General features: G+C 32.5%; 1 protein-coding gene across 1 annotated transcript in view; it reads right to left on the reverse strand.

Moving 5' to 3' along the window:
• Positions 1-2314: 2314 nt before the first annotated feature.
• YME1L1 (YME1 like 1 ATPase) overlaps positions 2315-18022 on the reverse strand; it is a 39857-nt gene continuing 24149 nt past the window's right edge. The window contains exons 8-19 of the mRNA XM_079106498.1: positions 15301-15383; positions 12183-12273; positions 9881-10033; positions 9217-9349; positions 8280-8342; positions 7428-7540; positions 6424-6579; positions 5224-5375; positions 4545-4671; positions 4388-4461; positions 3678-3764; positions 2315-2679 (exon numbers count right to left, since the gene is read on the reverse strand). Coding sequence (XP_078962624.1) covers positions 2536-2679; positions 3678-3764; positions 4388-4461; positions 4545-4671; positions 5224-5375; positions 6424-6579; positions 7428-7540; positions 8280-8342; positions 9217-9349; positions 9881-10033; positions 12183-12273; positions 15301-15383 — 1376 coding nt within the window. The 3' untranslated portion in view covers positions 2315-2535. The remainder of the gene's footprint in view (positions 2680-3677; positions 3765-4387; positions 4462-4544; positions 4672-5223; positions 5376-6423; positions 6580-7427; positions 7541-8279; positions 8343-9216; positions 9350-9880; positions 10034-12182; positions 12274-15300; positions 15384-18022) is intronic.

An 18022-nucleotide genomic window follows, 5' to 3' on the forward strand; every position in this document is an offset into this window, starting at 1 on the left:
TTAAGATTGTATAAAGCAGAAGTTATACCTCTACTAACAAGCTTGCAACATTGAATACACGACAACAAAAGCACAGAGAAGAAAATGGGATGGTATTAGAACAAGCTTCCTACATTTTATCAGAGTTAAGTGTATTAGTCTGAAGTAGACTGGGATAGTGTATTGTCATCCCTACTGCAACTATTCAAAAAATATAGTATCTCAATATGGAAGGAGAGATCACTAGAATATAAAATGGTATTGAAAAACTTAGAAAAGCAGAACAGAATATCGTTAGATGAGAAAAACAGATAGCAAAAGACAGGTATAAATTCAACCATATCAATAATATTAAACATGAATAAACTGAACATCTCACTGAAAGGCCAGACACTGTCAGACTGGATAAAGGCAAGATCCATCTGATAAAAGACTTTCATTCAGAATATATGATTTCTTATAACTTACAATAAGATGTGAAACTAAAATGAGGCAAATAATTTGACTAAATATTTCTCCAAGATATAAACATGGCCAATAAACACAAGAGAATATGTTAAACATCATTAATCACTAGAGAGATGCAAATTAAATCTATAATGACTAACTTGAGATTAGAATTTGGATGTTTATTAATTTGGATATGAGTAGTGTGAAATACCACATGATATCCATTAGAATGGTCATACTCAAAAGTAGACTATTAAGAAGCACTGTAAAACATACTGGAGGAAACAGGACATGGTGAAGCATGCCTATAGTCACAGTGAGTTGGGAGACTGAGGTTGTAGAATCACAAGCTCCAGGTCAGCTTCAGTGGTAGAGGGGCCACTGGTTTCAAATCCCAGTACCATAAAAGAAGAAGAAGAAGAAAAAAAAAAAAAAAAGATGGAGGAACTGTAACCCTCATAAATTGCTGGCTAAATAAAATTGCACTCACTTTGAAAACAATTCACCAGTTGAGCATGGTGACTCACACCTATAATCCGTGTGACTCAGGAGGTTAAGGTAAGAGGTCCTGTGTTCAAGGCCAGTCTCAGTAATTTAGCAAGGTTCTAAGAAACTTAGTGTATCTCTGTCTCAAAAAAAAAAAGTACTAGAGATGTGGCTCAATGGTTAAACACCCCTTTGTTCAATCTAGTATCAAAAAGAAAAAGAAAACGTTCAGTGGTTTCTTAGTTATCTCCAACTGGCATGATAGAATTTTGGGGAAAGAGGGAGTGATGGCAATGTTCTAAATTCTGACTGTGATGATTATTGCATAAAAGAAATCTTGTATACTTCCAGTGAATGAATTTTTATAGCAAGTAGGTGAACTCAATAAATATTTAAAACGAGTCAGATTAGACAGGACAGGTAAAACTTTTATCAGTGTTTTCTATATGTCTATTATGTAAAGAGAACATGCGTAAAAAATGTGGAAAATTAAAATAATTGGTGAATCTGAATCAAGGGTTCAAGAACATAGGAGTTCCTTATATTATTCTGGCAATAATCCTCGGTTTGAAATTATATCAAAATTTAAGATTACCAAAAAAATTGTCAAGAATGTCATGTTACAAGCTCCAATTATATCCATATTCTTCAATGAAGACCACATATAGCTTAAGTTATATAGGCAATTTTAATAGTCACTTCAAGAATATGCTTTGGTTTTAAGACCAATATAATGTACTCTAAAATATTTTCTAATGAGTTAAAATAAAAATTATTTGTAAATCCTAATATCTTCATATTCATAAAATCCTAATGAAAAGTAAACACAACCTCCTATTTCTAACACAAGGTAAATTGAAAGTTCACTTTGAAGGAAACTTTTGAGTTTTTGCTTTAATTTTGCTTTTAAATTAAAAATATTAATTATGCAGCTATCAGAAAGACTGCCACTTGTTTAATTAACAAAATACTACTGTTTTGAAATAAATGTCATTGGTTACAGTAATGTTAAAAAAGAACATAAAAATGCATGCTGCATTTTTAAAAGGTTAAAATCATTTAAATTGTGAGTGTACCCTTATGTTTATTATTCTCTACTCTGAAGATTTTTTTAGAAACCATTTTATATATGGGTCATTCTGGATAATTAAGTGCATCTTAATTATGTTTTCACTGATGTACATAAAAATATGATTTACCAACAACCAAACAGTATTATTTACCAAAGAGAAATGTTACTATCCAGAGATAATGATAAATCTTCAGCAATTTTACCTTGTAAATTAAAAATACTTACCAAGAGCTAAAGGCACAATTTTTATTCACATCTACTAGAGTACCCAACAATAAAACCCATTTTATTATCAAAATAATAACTGATTGATATTTCCCAAACAAATCACTTTCAATCCTGATGGTTCTTTATTTTTTAAAATGTATGTGCTATGGGTTGCTAATTTGCAACAGATGTCATCATGAAAATAACAAAAGACTGACAAATTGTTTCACATCCTCAAATTATATGAAATCAAGAATTGGAGGGGGGGGGGAAGCATTGCAAAAGGAGACTACTGCAATGCTACTTCAATAAAACCAGCAATGAATCCATAAAGAGAGTTATCATCTCACTTCCAACTTCTTCCCCTCAAGAACAATTTGAATCTCTTTGGCATCCAAAGTCTCATAGGTCAATAAAGCTTCTGCTAGATTCTTATGTTCTTTTGCATGAGTTTTCAAGATATGTTTTGCTCGTTCATATGACTCCTGAAAGAGAAAACAGGTATGTAAGAAGAATAAAGAGGGGGGAAAAACCTGCAGGCAATGAAGAAAAAAAAAAAAAAAAGTTTATGTAAGAACTTTATTATACTTGAACACATAACCAACCTCCAGACCCACATTGCATACCTATCTCCAACTTGAAATCTTCACCAAGATGGCTCAAATTCAACATGTATAAAAATGAACTTATGATTTACCTACCACCAGGCCTTAGTTCAGTACTAAGTTTCTTCAGTGACTGGCACATTATACAGTTGCATGATTCAAGAAATCTAGAAAACAGCTTTAAACACTCTCTTATCCTTCATATGGAAAATAACAAAAGAACGTGATGATTCACTATTGCAGTATCTCTTGAATAATCCCATATTTCTGCTTCTATTTTCACCACTCTAATTCAAGTATCCATGATAGCATGCCAAGACCACCACAGTACTGAATTTACTTTCCTATACCCTATCTGCATAAGATATTGCAGCCAAAAGGGACTGTTTCTTTTATTTTGTATTCTCAGCAAATGCACATTGCTGGGAACAAAGTGAATAACCAGTAATTTTTTTTTTAATATATATGAGAATAGGAAAACAAGAGTCATAGAGATTCAGTAAACAATATCCTCCATTCTACCACCTCTATGCTTTTTCAGCTAAAGTAGAATAGAATGCTACTCAGTCCATGGTCAAAATAAAATAAATATCCAGTCCTGGAAGGGAGATTTCTTGATAACAAGAAAATCATTATTGCAATGCACACCTACTTTTATTTTACGAAGTGAGATTTCTAGTGAACAGTCTTTATCTGTCATTACTTTGGTTTGGTTTTGTCTGTAGTGCTGCAATCAAACCTAGAGCCTTGCACATGCTAGGCAAGTACTTAAACACTGAGTAACATACCTAGCCATGTTATCATTTTTAAAGTACTTATTTAGGCATATTATATCTAAAAAATATAAATAAGCAAATACAAATACTATTTATTATTACCCTTAGGAGAATTCTTATTTCTTGTTCAATGGCAGACTGAGTTTCAGGACTCAGTTTTCCTGTATCACTGTAGGTCATAACTCCAAGCTAAAACCAAAAGGAAGAATTCAATTGAACAAAATTCACCCAAAGTCAAGAAATTTCACAAAGTACTAGCATACACATAAGGATATAAACACCACGGGGGCAAGAAGAAATGCAGTCTAAAAATGCTCTTGTTCCTCTAAAACTGTAAGGACTAAATTCACAGTAGTAAATGTGAGAGAAAATAATTTAAAACATTTTAAGTCTGGTTCTAAGTGCCTCCTTAGAAAACTTTGGTAGCTAATCCAAATGCAGTAATCCACAGGTAACAGATGATAGTTCAAGTAGCCACAGTGATAATGTGGGAAAGTGAAATATATGGAAAAGGTAAAGTAAGGAAGTCAAACACGTAGGTTCTTCATGCCAAATGAAGACTGAAGAATTTATCTTGTCACTTGGTTAACTGATGAAATAATAGTTACTATCTGAACAGCTAATTCTGAGCATCTAGGAGAATGCTACATTTTTGCTACTCAGAGAATATTATGAAGAACAATGTTTAGAATAAGCAGTCAAATGCATTTGAAACAATGCAGGGGAACTATAAATGTTATCAAGTTAATAAACATCTTTCAAAAAGATACTTGATACATCACTTGATAACATGAAAAGGATTAAATTATTACCTTTTCACTCATTCCAAATTTGGTAACCATCCGCTTAGCTATTTTTGTTGCATTATCAAAATCACTGGAAGCACCTAAAATAAATAAACACGTAATTCAATTTTGAAAAATATTTCTCACAAACAGAATTTTAAGTAAGCCATTATCTTAAATAGACCTGTTGTAATATGGTCAGTTCCAAATATAAGCTCTTCTGCCACTCTTCCTCCCATACTAACATCCATTTGTGCAAGCAACTGGGCTCTAGTTTCATTCCATCTGTCATTCTCAGGTAACAGTGACACCTGAACAGTTGAAAAAGAAAACAGATAATTCAAATACAGTTCTGAAAGTTACATTAAAAACGAGAACTATCATTTAACTCTCACCACAGAAAGTATTTATCACAATGACTCTGAAAGTTGAGACACTTAAAAAGATGGCCATCAGGTGACCAATGACAAAATCAGCAACTGAGAAAATATAAAATCTTTATAAATCCAAAGTGCATTTTATAAGCAACAGGTAGGTAGATAATGCTGCAAGTGGACTATTTTATCCCAGTTGCATAAAAATATTTGAAATGTCATACACTGGAAAGATATGAGAATAAAACTTGTACCAAATGAGAGATATCTTAGAAAAACTATGGAACCAGTCTCTTAAAGTCTAGTGAAACAACTAGACATTTAAGAACTAGACTGTTATTCCACAATTAAAATTTCATAATGTAAATATAAAACATCTGAAATACCTTATAAAATATTTCTTATTAACAGAAAAACTTCAGAAATGTTTCTGTCAGATTTCAAGATGGTTCAGGAAGTAAAAAGAGATCCTATCAAAAAAACACTTACATGTCCAAGTGTTGGCCCTCGTGGCATGATTGTAGCTTTGTTGATAGGCATTGCATCTTTCGTGTAATATGCAATAATAGCATGACCAGATTCGTGATAGGCTGTGATGGTTTTGTTTTTGTTATCAATTTCCACACTTCTTCGTTCAGGCCCTGAGATAAAAATTTAAGTAAAACACTTCACTAGAAAGGTGTATTAATCCAGTGAAACACATTCTCTTTTGTACATTAAGTATCTGTTTTGGTATGAATGTAAAGTAAAAAAGGAAAACAACAAAACATTCTCTTCAGAGTCACTCTTATAATGGTTTAATATTAACAAATAATCCAGTCATAGTCTAAAAAATGAGTAGGTTTAATTTACACACATAGAAACTATAATGATTTGTTAAACATTAACCAAAATCATCAAAAACTATCATCTTATTCCTTATATCAAAAGGGAAAGCTTAATTATTCTATTTTTAGAAAATAAACTTTTAAACTAATAGGTATATCATACTAAACTGTTTATAAGATAATCCAAGATTTAAAATCAAAATTAAATAAAATAAATGAAACTAATCATCCTTTTTATCAGCAATATTGGACAAGAGGAAATGCCAGGACCACCAGTCCAATCATAAAAGGTACTGAAATATATTAGTTCTTTAAGAAGACAAATTGTGGGGCTGGGGATGTAGCTCAGTTGGTAGAGTGCTTGCCCCAGCACCACAAAAAAAAAAAAAAAAAAAAAAAAAAAAAGACAAACTGTGTTACTATTCTCAGGTATATACTTTCTTTCCTTTTTTTGCAGGCTAGAGAGCAAGTGATATACCACTAAAACTACACCCTCAGTCCTACCTTTCTTTCTTGAAACATTCAGTCCGAAAAAAAGGTCTTCCAAGAGAAAGACAAAAGTAATGAATGTGCTACACTATAAAACTGAGTTTGATGTCACTGACAAAATGTGTATTAAAATGAAAATGTTAAAGAGTGTTTTTGGCAACTGTTGACTGTCAAACAGGAATTTATGAAATTATTTATTACAAATATTGCATATCCCAGATACTGAAGTTTAGAGTAAGATTAAATTCAACACAGCTACGAGTTTTAGCTGTCTAAATATTTACCAAAAAAAAAAAAAAAAAAAGAAGAAGAATTCCTTAATGTAATTAAAATGATAAAACAGGAGAAAAAAAAAAAAAAAAGAAAAACCTACCCATTAGAATTTTATCTTTGGAAAACTCTAGTTCCTTCATGGTAACCATATCTTTTCCATCAACAGCTGCCTTTAATGCAGCCTGGTTGACAAGATTCTCCAACTCTGCTCCAGAAAACCCAACAGTACCTCGAGCTATGATTTCTGGATCAACAGCTTTGCAAAAAGAGAACACAATATTAAAAATCCCAGACAGTTAAAGAAAAACAATTCACAAAGAACTCACATTTTAAGGGCAAAACCAACACAACTGTTTTAAACTACAACAAAATATTTACCTTAAGACTCAAATTTACTGAAATCCTTGCAAAGTACAAAAAATATGTCATTAAAATTGCTACTGGGTAAATCACAATAGTTCTAAATTTAACTAACCTTGTGGGGGAAAAAATATACATCTGCTGGATGGTAATTGGAAACTTCAAATATGACCCACATTGTTATTAATCTAAGCACAAACTGTAAAAGTACTCGCAGACAAAATTCTAGTCCTTGAATTTCACCTTGAAATATCTCATAAACAAAAGCTACCGCCTGTTACAGCTAGGAAACAAATTTAGTTTTATATATTACTTCAGCTATTTTGAGACCACTACAGTTTTAATAGCTTCACCTATAAATCAAGGGAGCCATACTTCTGTGTATCTTATTTCATATATTGCTTCTCCCCTTGTTGTCCCCCAAACTGATAATTAAGCTACTGTTTCTAGAGTTTTTCTATTATTTTGCCTTTTATATTTGTATCATAAAAAATCTACACAAACATACATCTTTAGATATATCTGTCTAAATATCCCAAAGAAAACTTTCTTTGGAAAAATGTAAAACAAACAAACAAAAAATGGCAAAATTCCCTGAACACATACATACTAATTAAGTGGGAATTAAAAAAATGAACTGGTCTTTCAGGGTATTGTCAAGCAAAGATCACAAACAGGGTGAGTAGATCTATTACCACTGAACAGAGGTAATTAATCATGTTTGCAATACAGAATTAGACTTACATTTATCAAACTTTATTTTATTGAGATACCATTTCAAAATTTCTGTTCGACCTTTTACATCTGGCCTTGGAACTGTAACCTGCATGTCAAATCGACCAGGACGTATTAAGGCACTAAATGAAAAATGCAAAATGAAAAGTATATTAAAATAAGCTGTTTATGCTAATACATATTAAGCACACAAGTGACAGGCTCAATAAACAGAAGGTAAAGGACAATCGAAAACAGAACATAAGGGAGAACAAAGGTTTATTTAGGAATACATGTGGAGCTAAGGTAGCATACACCTTTGGGAACAACTGCAAGTTGCTCAGTCAAGGGACAAATAATTTTATAACAGACTATTATAAGAACCACAGACATCTCAACCACTACACAGAATGTGACACTAGAGTTTCAGGCAAGACACACTTCTGATCAAATGAAAATATGAATAATTTCTACAAAATTTAAAAAATTTAAAAGTAATTTTCACTTAAAGTGAAATATTACAGTAAATTTTTAAAAATGCTTTCCACCTAAAAGTTTTGTAAGAAAAAAGAAATCTTTTGACATATTTATAAATGGACAATTTAGTCATTTTTAATATATACATTCAAAGTTAAGAAAAAAATCACTTCAGTCTAATTTTAGAATATTCTCATTCCCACAAAAAGAAATCCCACTGGCAGTCACCCCCATTTTCTGAATGCTTTAGCAAACACTAGTCTAATTTTTCTGCGAATTTGCTTATTCTGAACATTTCAAATAAATGGAATCATGTAATGTGATTTTCTATGATGAGCTTTTGATTTTAGCATTATGTTGTAACACGTAACAGTACTTCACAAAAATTTTTCTTTCAATACTTACTTATCTAATGCCTCTGGAAAGTTTGTTGCTCCTATAATGATCACTCCTTCATTGGGTTTAAAACTATTTAGGAAAAAAAAAAGTACCTTTTCACTGAAAATTGAAGTGTTGCACACATTCAGCAATGATCTGCACAAAGCTGTTTATCATTAATCTTAGTAATAGACAAGAAAAGAGACTAATAATAAAATGCCAATCAAATGTAATCACGTAACTTCATAATATCTGTTCTGCTCAGGATAACATGACCTGGTGTGAAAAACTCAGATGCCTAATTTTTAACAATTACTTTCAAGTTTACTAATTCAAATTATTTGCTCCTAGACTTCCTATTTAGTTCCAAAAATGTCTCGTATTGAATTTAAGATACTTCTTCCAAAATTTTTAATCACTTCCTGATTTTTATATTATACACACTGATCTAAGCTTCAAATGTACACAAGAGGTAGTCATAAATTGCATAGAAACCAGTGTACTGCTAGCGATTGAATACAGGGCCTCATACACAATAGGAAGCACTCTACCTAAGCTACACCCTTTGCCCACTTCTTTACTTCTTTAAATAGACTACTAGTCTCAGCTTGAATCATTACTTTCCTATCATAAACATAATGTAATAAATTTTAAAAAGGTACACACATATAAATTTAAAAGAGCTGATATTATCAAAATATCCAATTAGTAATGAAAATTACACAAATACTGAGAGAAAAACCTGCCCTGATTTCTTTCATGAGGGACTACTTTGTTGCCTATACATATAATATTCTTTATACTGTAGAATGTTATAAAATGCTTTATGGAAACAATTTGCTTAAGATCAAGTCCACATGTATCAACTGCTGGGAGGTATCTGTTATTCTACATAATTTTAAAAACAGGATAAATCATAATTTTTAAAATGTATCACCATATTCACAAAGGAAAATTTAATTACCCGTCCATTTCAGCAAGCAGTTGATTTATAGTCTGCCTTGAATATGGATGCATGGGAGATTCAATTCTCTTTCCACCAACAGAATCTAATTCATCAATAAATATAACACAGGGAGCATTTGCTTTTGCTTCCCCTAAGAAAACAGAAAAGATTACAGTAAGATAAAAAAATCAACAATTTTCAAAGAAAATCTTATTAAAATCTATAAGGATTGTCAAGGGTCAAAAAAATTAAGATGGAAAATATACACAAAAAGAAGTGACTTTTTTACCAAGAACAGTAGCTTTGAGGGTGGGGGGGGAACAATATAAAATAAAAACAATTAATTAGCTATTCATTCCTCCAAACTGTACAAATACATATAGTCAAATTTGAGGGTAATAACTCTTGATTACATACTACAGGATTGATGGATAAAATGAAAACAAGCTAAAGGCTTTTCTACAGCCCCTAACCGCAGGGAGCACTACTGGTAGTTCCCACTATGATTTAGATTATTTAGAAAAAAGAGTACAGTTCTATTTCATTTCATATGTTATCTGAAACCTAGCACCCCACAATGCCTATTATAGCTTACTATCAATCACAAGCAATTAGCAAAGAAACATTCTTCCCCTAAAATTAACAAAATTTAGTACTGTATGAAAGATTTAATAAAACATACTAAAAAGATTTCTGATACGGCTGGCTCCCACACCAACAAACATCTCATCAAATTCCGATCCAGAAGCATAATAAAAAGGAACATCAGCTTCTCCTGCAACAGCACGGGCAAGAAGTGTCTTTCCAGTTCCTGGTGGTCCAACTAAAAGTATTCCTAACAGAAAAAGTAAACAATGATTAGAAAAAAATTTTAAATCCCTTGATATCAACCTATAAAACTATTATTAATTTAGATAATTTTGAGAATGAAGGCACACCAATGACCAATATTTTCAAACACGGTAAAACATTTATCTGTTAATGATTTCCTTGAGGATCTTCTCTATGATTAATTTTCTTGTATCCTTTAAAGAGTATTTATATATCAACAATAAAGACAGGGAGAGAATGCAAAAGCAAAGGAACACAAACCTATCTATAATTAAATGAGTAAGATGGAATTCACATTAAAAGACAAATACAATGCAAGAATCTTGGTGCTTTTACATAAAAAATGTAAGAGAAAAATTCTAGGAACATTTGGTAAAAATAAAAAATAGACTACAGAAGATATGATATTAAAGTAATAGTAGTAGGGCTGGGGTTGTGGCACAGTGGTAGAGCACTTGCCTAGCATGTATGAAGCACTGGGTTCGATGCTCAGCACCACATAAAAATAAATATAAGTAAAAGGTATTGTGTCCATCAACGACTAAAAAAAGTTTTAACAACCAAAAATAAATAAATAGTAGCAATTTTCTTTGATTAGGATAATTAGAACAATGTCCTTTTTCTCAGCTAATACAAACCAAAGTATTTAAAAAGATAACTGATGTCTCAATCTTTAATTCAAAAGTTCAGGAAGAAAGGCACATACATTCATGTATACACACAAAGAAAACAAATATGACAAAATATTAGTAACTGTTGAGTCTGGGTAAATAGCACATGTATGGTAACTATACTACTCTTTCCGGCTTTTCCTAACATTTGAAAATTTTTATAATACAAATTTTTTTTTCATAATAAATTGATTAGCATAACTTCTTTGTAAATGTAAAGATTAAATTAAAAAGGCAAAAGCTATATTAATGATGCCTTTTAACGTTTAAAAAAATATTTAAGGAAAGCTCAAAACAGTCTGAAGAATATCCCTGTATTGCCATGTTTTAGTGACACCTAGCTCACTTAAATCTTAATCTCTGTAGAACTTATCTGCACCTGAGAATTTTTCCATAAATCCATAACATCCTTTGATTTGAAAAAAGAAGAGTGTAATTTTTTTCAGTGGTTTCAATCAGTTTGATGTTACAGAACTGACTTCCTAAATACACCCTAACATTTTAGCAAAGATTCCTGCAAACATTCTCATTTAATCCTGATTTCTCAGTAGAGATGTTTTTTAGTATAAAAGCCAGTCTTAAAAAGCAGAGTGCTTCTTTCTAATTCAGAAATTCCATTTCTGGAAATGCATTCTAAGGAAATAAGTATGAAGGCAAAGAATGTCATAGCACTATTTTTAATAGCAAAAATTTGGAAACGATTCAAAAAGTTCAAGGGCTGGAGATATAGCTTAGTGGTAGACTGCTTGCCTACCATGCTTCAGGCCCTGGGTTCAGTTCCCTGCAACACACATACACACACACAAATCAATATTAATGGTTAAATAAACATTCTGTAAGTACTTAGTGATTTTTTCCTTCCCAACTGTAAAGATCATGAAACACCTCCTTTTCCCCCTCTGCACCCCTCAACCAAAAATGCTGAGAAATTGTTTCATATTAAAGAAAAAAATCTAAATGCTACATGTGATACTACAATGGGTCTTGACATTGGAAGATGTGGAGAGAGGACACTACAAAGGATAGTACTGGAAAAGTTGTTGAAATTTGGGTATGGACTGTGAATTTGATAAGTGTTTTGCATCAGATAAATTTACTGATTTTAATAAATATATACAAGTTATCTAAATAAATAACTTAGGAAATACTCAGATTTTCAGAATCACCTACGGAGCACCAAGCCTACAAGCTAAATGGTTAAAAAATACTCGTTTATGTAAAGAGATAAAGTGAGCAAACTGCTAAAAAACAGTAAGGATTCAGAGTATTGGGAAACATTCTTTTATACTGTTTTTGTAACTTAATGTTACAAACCATGCCAAAATCTTAAATTTCAAAAAAGGTTACAAAATTGTTTTGAATAAACACACATTTTTAAAAACAGCAATTAAGAACTAAATTTTATCAGTTAAAATCTGATAAAACAAAATTAGTAATACACTATTTTTTGACATCAGTAATGGTAAAGGAAAAACATCTTACCTTTTGGAAGTTTACCTCCAAGCACAGTAAATTTTTGTGGATTTTTCAAGAATTCAACGACTTCCTGTAATTCTTGTTTCGCTTCCTCCACCTAAAGTTACATTTTTGTCAAATAATTTTAAGCAATGGTTAGATTTGCTTAAATTACCAAAGTGATGTCCTTAAAAATAATAAATTTAATTTGAATATGGAATTAATTTGGCCTTCTCTATTTCTCTGAAATATGTACAAAAAATGCCCCCAAACACATACACAAATGGCTTTCTCCTTACCCTAATTTTAAATTATTCAAAGTCATCTTATTATGCCAACCAAACCCATTTGAACTTCTTACATTTTTCTTAGAAAAAAGAAGTTAAGTACACTGGCAGGGTTAAAAGGAAACTACCATCCAGAGAACTCAAAAAACCAAATAATTAATAAATGGGCAAAATAACTAAACAGATTTTTCAAAAGAATATAAATGGTCAACAAATATATGAAAAAACATTCAACATCTATTTAGCAATCAGGGAAATGCAAATGAAAATTACAGTGAGATTTCATCTCACTCTAGTCAGAAAGGCAATTATCAAGAATACAAATAATAATTACAAATAATACTGGCAAGGATGTGGCGGGAAAGTTCCATTCATACACTGTTGGTGGGACTGAAAATTAGTATAACCACTTTGGGAAAAAGTATGGAGATTTTCCAAAAGACTATGAACAGAACTACCCAGTGACCCAGCTATCCCACTCCTAGGTATTTATCCAAAAGAACTAAAAGCATACTCTATTGATACAGCCTTATCAAGGTTTATAGCAAAACAACTCACAACGGCCAAATTATGGAACAAGTCCAGATGCCCATCAACAGATGGATTAAGAAAATGTGGTGTATGGGCTGGAATTGTGGTTTGCCTCACATGCATGGGGCACTGGGTTCAATCCTCAGCACCACATAGATTAAAAAAAGGTATTATGTCCATCTATGACTAAAAAATTTTTTTTAAATATGGTATATATATACACAATATAGTTTTACTCAGTCATAAAATAGGATGAAATTATAGCATGATTATGGTATAACTATATGTATAGAAATGTAACACCATGCTAAGTAAAATAAGCCAGACTCAGAAAGTGAAGGGTCGAATGTTCTCTCTTATAGACAGAAGCTAGGATAAGGTAGGGAAAAAAGGTGGGGGTCGGGGGAGAAACCTTATTAAACTAGAAAGGAGATCAGACAGAGTGGGAAGGAGGAAGGATGGGGAAAAGGGAGGAACTTCAGAATGAAATTGACCAAAATTTATGCCATGTACATAAATGAATATACCATGGTGCCATGGTACGTTCTACCTTTATATATCTCTATACAGTACCAATTTTAAAAATTAATAAACTAAGTATGGTGACACACACCTATAATCCCAGTAGCTCGGGAAGCTGAGGCAGGAGTATTGTGAGTTGAAATTCAGCAAATTAGCAAGGCCCTAAGCATAAAGTGGAACAGGAAAAAGAGAAGAGGGGAGGTAAAGAGGAACTACTAGGGACTGAAATGGAGCAAATTATATTCCACGCATGTATGATTATTTCAAAATGAACCCTACTATTATGTATAACAATGATACACTAACAAAAATATTAAAAAATAAAATTTTAAAAAGAAAAGAAACTACCTGGAGAGAAGTCTCAATCACTTCCTTACATCAACTAGCAATCTGAAAGTCTAAAACTTTTAGATCATAACTGTTTCTATTTCTAGGAAGTTTCCCATAAAATATCATAATTATTCAAGAATTACCAAATTTTTTGTTTTGTTAGGTTTGGCATGATCTTTAAAGTTCTTCTAATAAAATCATTAAGATTTTACGACAATTTTAATGGAGAAAAAACAAGTCACTAGCCAGGTACACTGACGCATGCTTATTAATTCCAGTGACTCATGAGGCTGAAGCAGGAGAGCCTCACGTTCAAGGTCAGCCTTAACAACCTAGGGAGACCCTAAGCAACTTAGGAAGACCCTGTCTCAAAATAAGAAACATAAAGGACTATGGCTATAGCTCAGTGGTAAAGCACCCTCAGGTTCAATCTCCTGTACCAAACAACAGCAGCAAAAAACCCAAAGTCTTAAGCCCAGGAGAAATGTGAATTTAAAATTGCTCTTTATCAGGCACACCAATGATCTGCCCATCGTCAAAATGAATGGTCAATTCTCACTTGACCCATCAATAGTATTTCACAAAGTTGACTCCTCTGTTACTATAGAAATTCTATCATGCCAGTTTGTGACTTTTAAAGAAACTGGCAAACTTTTTCCAAGTGACTATGCAGTTTTACTTTTTAGCTAGCAATGTATGAGGGTTACATTTCTTCTACATCTTTTACAGTACTTAAGAATTTATCCTTTTGATTACGCCATTTTAGGGAATATGAGAAATATATCCTTAGTAACTAATGATCCTGTGCTTACTGGACATTTTAACTATCTTTGAGAAGTGTCTATTCAAATCTTTTGCCTCCTTTTTTGAGAGCTGAATTGTATATCTTATAATGAGTCATAACTTTCATCAGATGGGTCTTGCTCTTCATATATACCATATCATTCTCCAATTCCTGCTTTTAAAATTTAACCTCCATGGGGGTAGGGATTTTTTGGCTCTCACACAGGACCTAAAACAAGGCTATTACTAGACACTAAAAATATTTGTTAAACAAATTAATTTATCTATGATAAACTACCATTTACCCATTCTGTTTACTGAAGAAATATATACTGTCTAATATGCCTTAGACACTAGAATTACAAACATCAATAAAAACAGGTAAAGTATCATTTTTTGACTGACAACTATATGCCAAGCGTACATTTTAACTTTGATGCTCTTGGTCCAAGGCAAACCTTGTTCTTTTTGACTTAAAGTTCACATACATTCCACTACACCATGGTGCTCCTTCAAATATCAATATTAAGCTCTATCGTGAAACAAGAATATTTTCTGCTACTATCATTTACTGTAGAATATTAATAATTTTGGATATAATTCTACCTATTCCAGAACAACTTTTAGAATCAAATGCTGAACTTACATAGACTATCAATTAGATAATGTACAAAGAAGGTCAAGAAACTTACTCCTTTAACGTGTTCGAAGGTGACATTTTTCATCTGAACAGGATCTACTGCAGAATCAAGTCCTGTGGTTGTCCGGAAACGGACTAAAGGGAAGAAAATACATGTTCATATTTGACAGATAATAATATATTCCACTACCTTAATTTTTAAATGCAATAAAGGAAAATTTAGAAAAATTAAATTTTTCAGAGACTAAAGTTTGTACACATTAAGTCAAAGTGAGAAGCAAAAACTTGGTCTTCTAGATTTCTAGACCATGTTCAAAGAGCAAATAGCAAATGATGTGCACTAAGGAGACATGTTTGTACTTTCCAGTTAAAAACAAGAATGATTTTCTGCCTCTTCTTGTAATGTCTAATGATACCAATCTTCAATCAATGGTTATTAAACTTCAATGTGAATGAGAACTCACTTGAAAAAATATGTTAAAATGTAAGTGTCTAGCCAGGCCACAGTCTTATAGTTTACAAATTTCAGTAATTGTCCAGGAGTTTGCCCCTTTATTTTGGCCTCACACTTGCTAGGTAAGAGCTCTCTACCCCAGCACTATAGTTTCAGCCCTCTTTTTATTTTGAGACAGGGTCGTATTAAATTACCCAGGCTGGCCATGAACTACCTCATTCTCCCTCAGTATCCCAAGTAGATGAAATTACAGGCATGCACCACCAAGTCCAGAGGAGTGTGCATTTTTAACTTGCTTCCTTAATGAGTGTGATACAACTTGTCACAGATGTACAGTTTGAAATGCACTGCCTTAAATATAAAATTGGAACACTCATTAAAAAAAAAAAGAACTTAAAATCATTTCATCTTTCAAATATTATTTCTCAGTAATGACATCCTTCAGGATAAAAGAGGAAAAATTTGTCTGGGCTTAATGGCACATGCCTGTATTCCCAGTTATTTGAGAGGCTAAGGCAAGAAAATACTAAGTACAAGGTCAACCTGGACAAATTAGTGAGACCCTAATCTCAAAATCCAATTTTAAAAAAGAACTTTGAACATAGCTCTGTGGTAGAGTGCATGCCTGGCAAGCATGAGCCATGGGTTCCATCTACAGCACTGAAAAAAAACAAAGGGGAAGAATAAAATACTTGACATCAACTCTAGAGAACTATTACAAGCCTTTCTTAAATCTTTCCTTCTTTGGTAAAACTTCCAAACTACAGCAGTTATAAAGAGGAGGAAATAGTTATTTCTAATTTTATTAAGAGTCCAAAAAATATACAAAAATCATTTGATCAAAGCCCCAAAGTAACTTTACTGATACTTCTATAGCATTTACAGACGGGAACACAGAAATCAAGACATCTGAAAGCCATTGACGAAAGTTAAATACAAACCAGTGAAAAAAATCACCTAAAATATACCTGATTTCCAGTTCAATCATGATAGAGATCAACAATCTCATGCTAACATTTCTTGGGCACAAAATATCAACAGTAACTAAAGCAAGAATCAAGAGTTCTCACAATCTCCTAGAACCTCCTTAACTAAAGAACTCTGCCCTTAAAATATATCATTTGTGTATTTTAAATGGCATATGGTATTGTGATTGTAGAGTTACACACAGTTGTGAGGCACTGGATGTTAGAAAACCCAAGATCACAATTATATGCTTTGTCTGCCCTCTGGAACCCTATTAAACACTGTTCCCTCCCAGACCACTCACTTCCCACATACATATGCCTGAAGTCATGTCACTGTTTCTACTAATAAATTTATGTATTATTTCAAAGTCCCCCCCATCTCAAAAAAAAAAACAAAAACAAAGAAAAGAAAAGAAAAGATAGGGGCTGGGGAGATAGCTCAGTCGGTAGAGTGCTTGCCTTGTAAGCACAAGGCCCTGGGTTCGATCCCCAGCACCCAAAAAAAAGAAAAAGAAAAGATAGAGTAAAGGGGCTGGGGATATAGCTTAGTGGTACACCTGCCTCGCATGCATGAGACCCTGGGTTCAATCCCTAGCATTGTCAAAAATAAATAAATAAATAAATAAAAGACGAGAGAGAGAGAGAAGAATAACAGAGTGAAGTTTAGAAGCAAAAAGTGAGTAGACAAAAATACAGGGTTAAGAAGAAATGCTTAACACATCAAGAACACACAAGAGGGAAGAGCGAATTTAAAAAGACACACTAATAGTTGCAGCCTAGTATAGTGTTTATTAAGGATATTAGACACTTTATCATAGAGTAGAAAATAAGGGAAAAAATAAACAGTATCTGAAAAACTAATGGAACCACTTAAACCTAACATTACTTCATTCTAGACCAACAAACTGAAAACTACTGGGCTCATTTGTAATTATTTTAAGAAAAAAATTCTATTAATTTACCTTTAAAATAAGACTACTTTCTTTTTATTGCTACTATAAAAATTCTACACAGTTTTAAAATCTGATCACTGGACAGGTATCATTTTCTAAAAATCTGGTAAACTATCCACTACTAAGAATGAAAGGCTCTGCTATAATTTGAGTATAATTTGAGTTTATCCCCCAGGTGTTCACGTATTGGGGGTCTGTCCTCAGCCTGGGAGGTAGAGAGCCTTTCAGAGATAGAGCATAATTAGAGGTCGCTGGGGATGCTGCCCGGACAAGGGACTGAGGTAAGTCTCGTGGGATTCTAGTTAGTTCTCACGAGACAATTAATATAAAAAGAACAAGCCAGGCACACTAATACACACCAATAATTCCAGGAACTCAGGAGGCTGCAACAAAAGGATC

Source organism: Sciurus vulgaris (assembly GCF_902686455.1).
Source record: "Sciurus vulgaris genome assembly, chromosome: 12".
NCBI classification, from domain to species: Eukaryota; Metazoa; Chordata; class Mammalia; order Rodentia; family Sciuridae; genus Sciurus; species Sciurus vulgaris.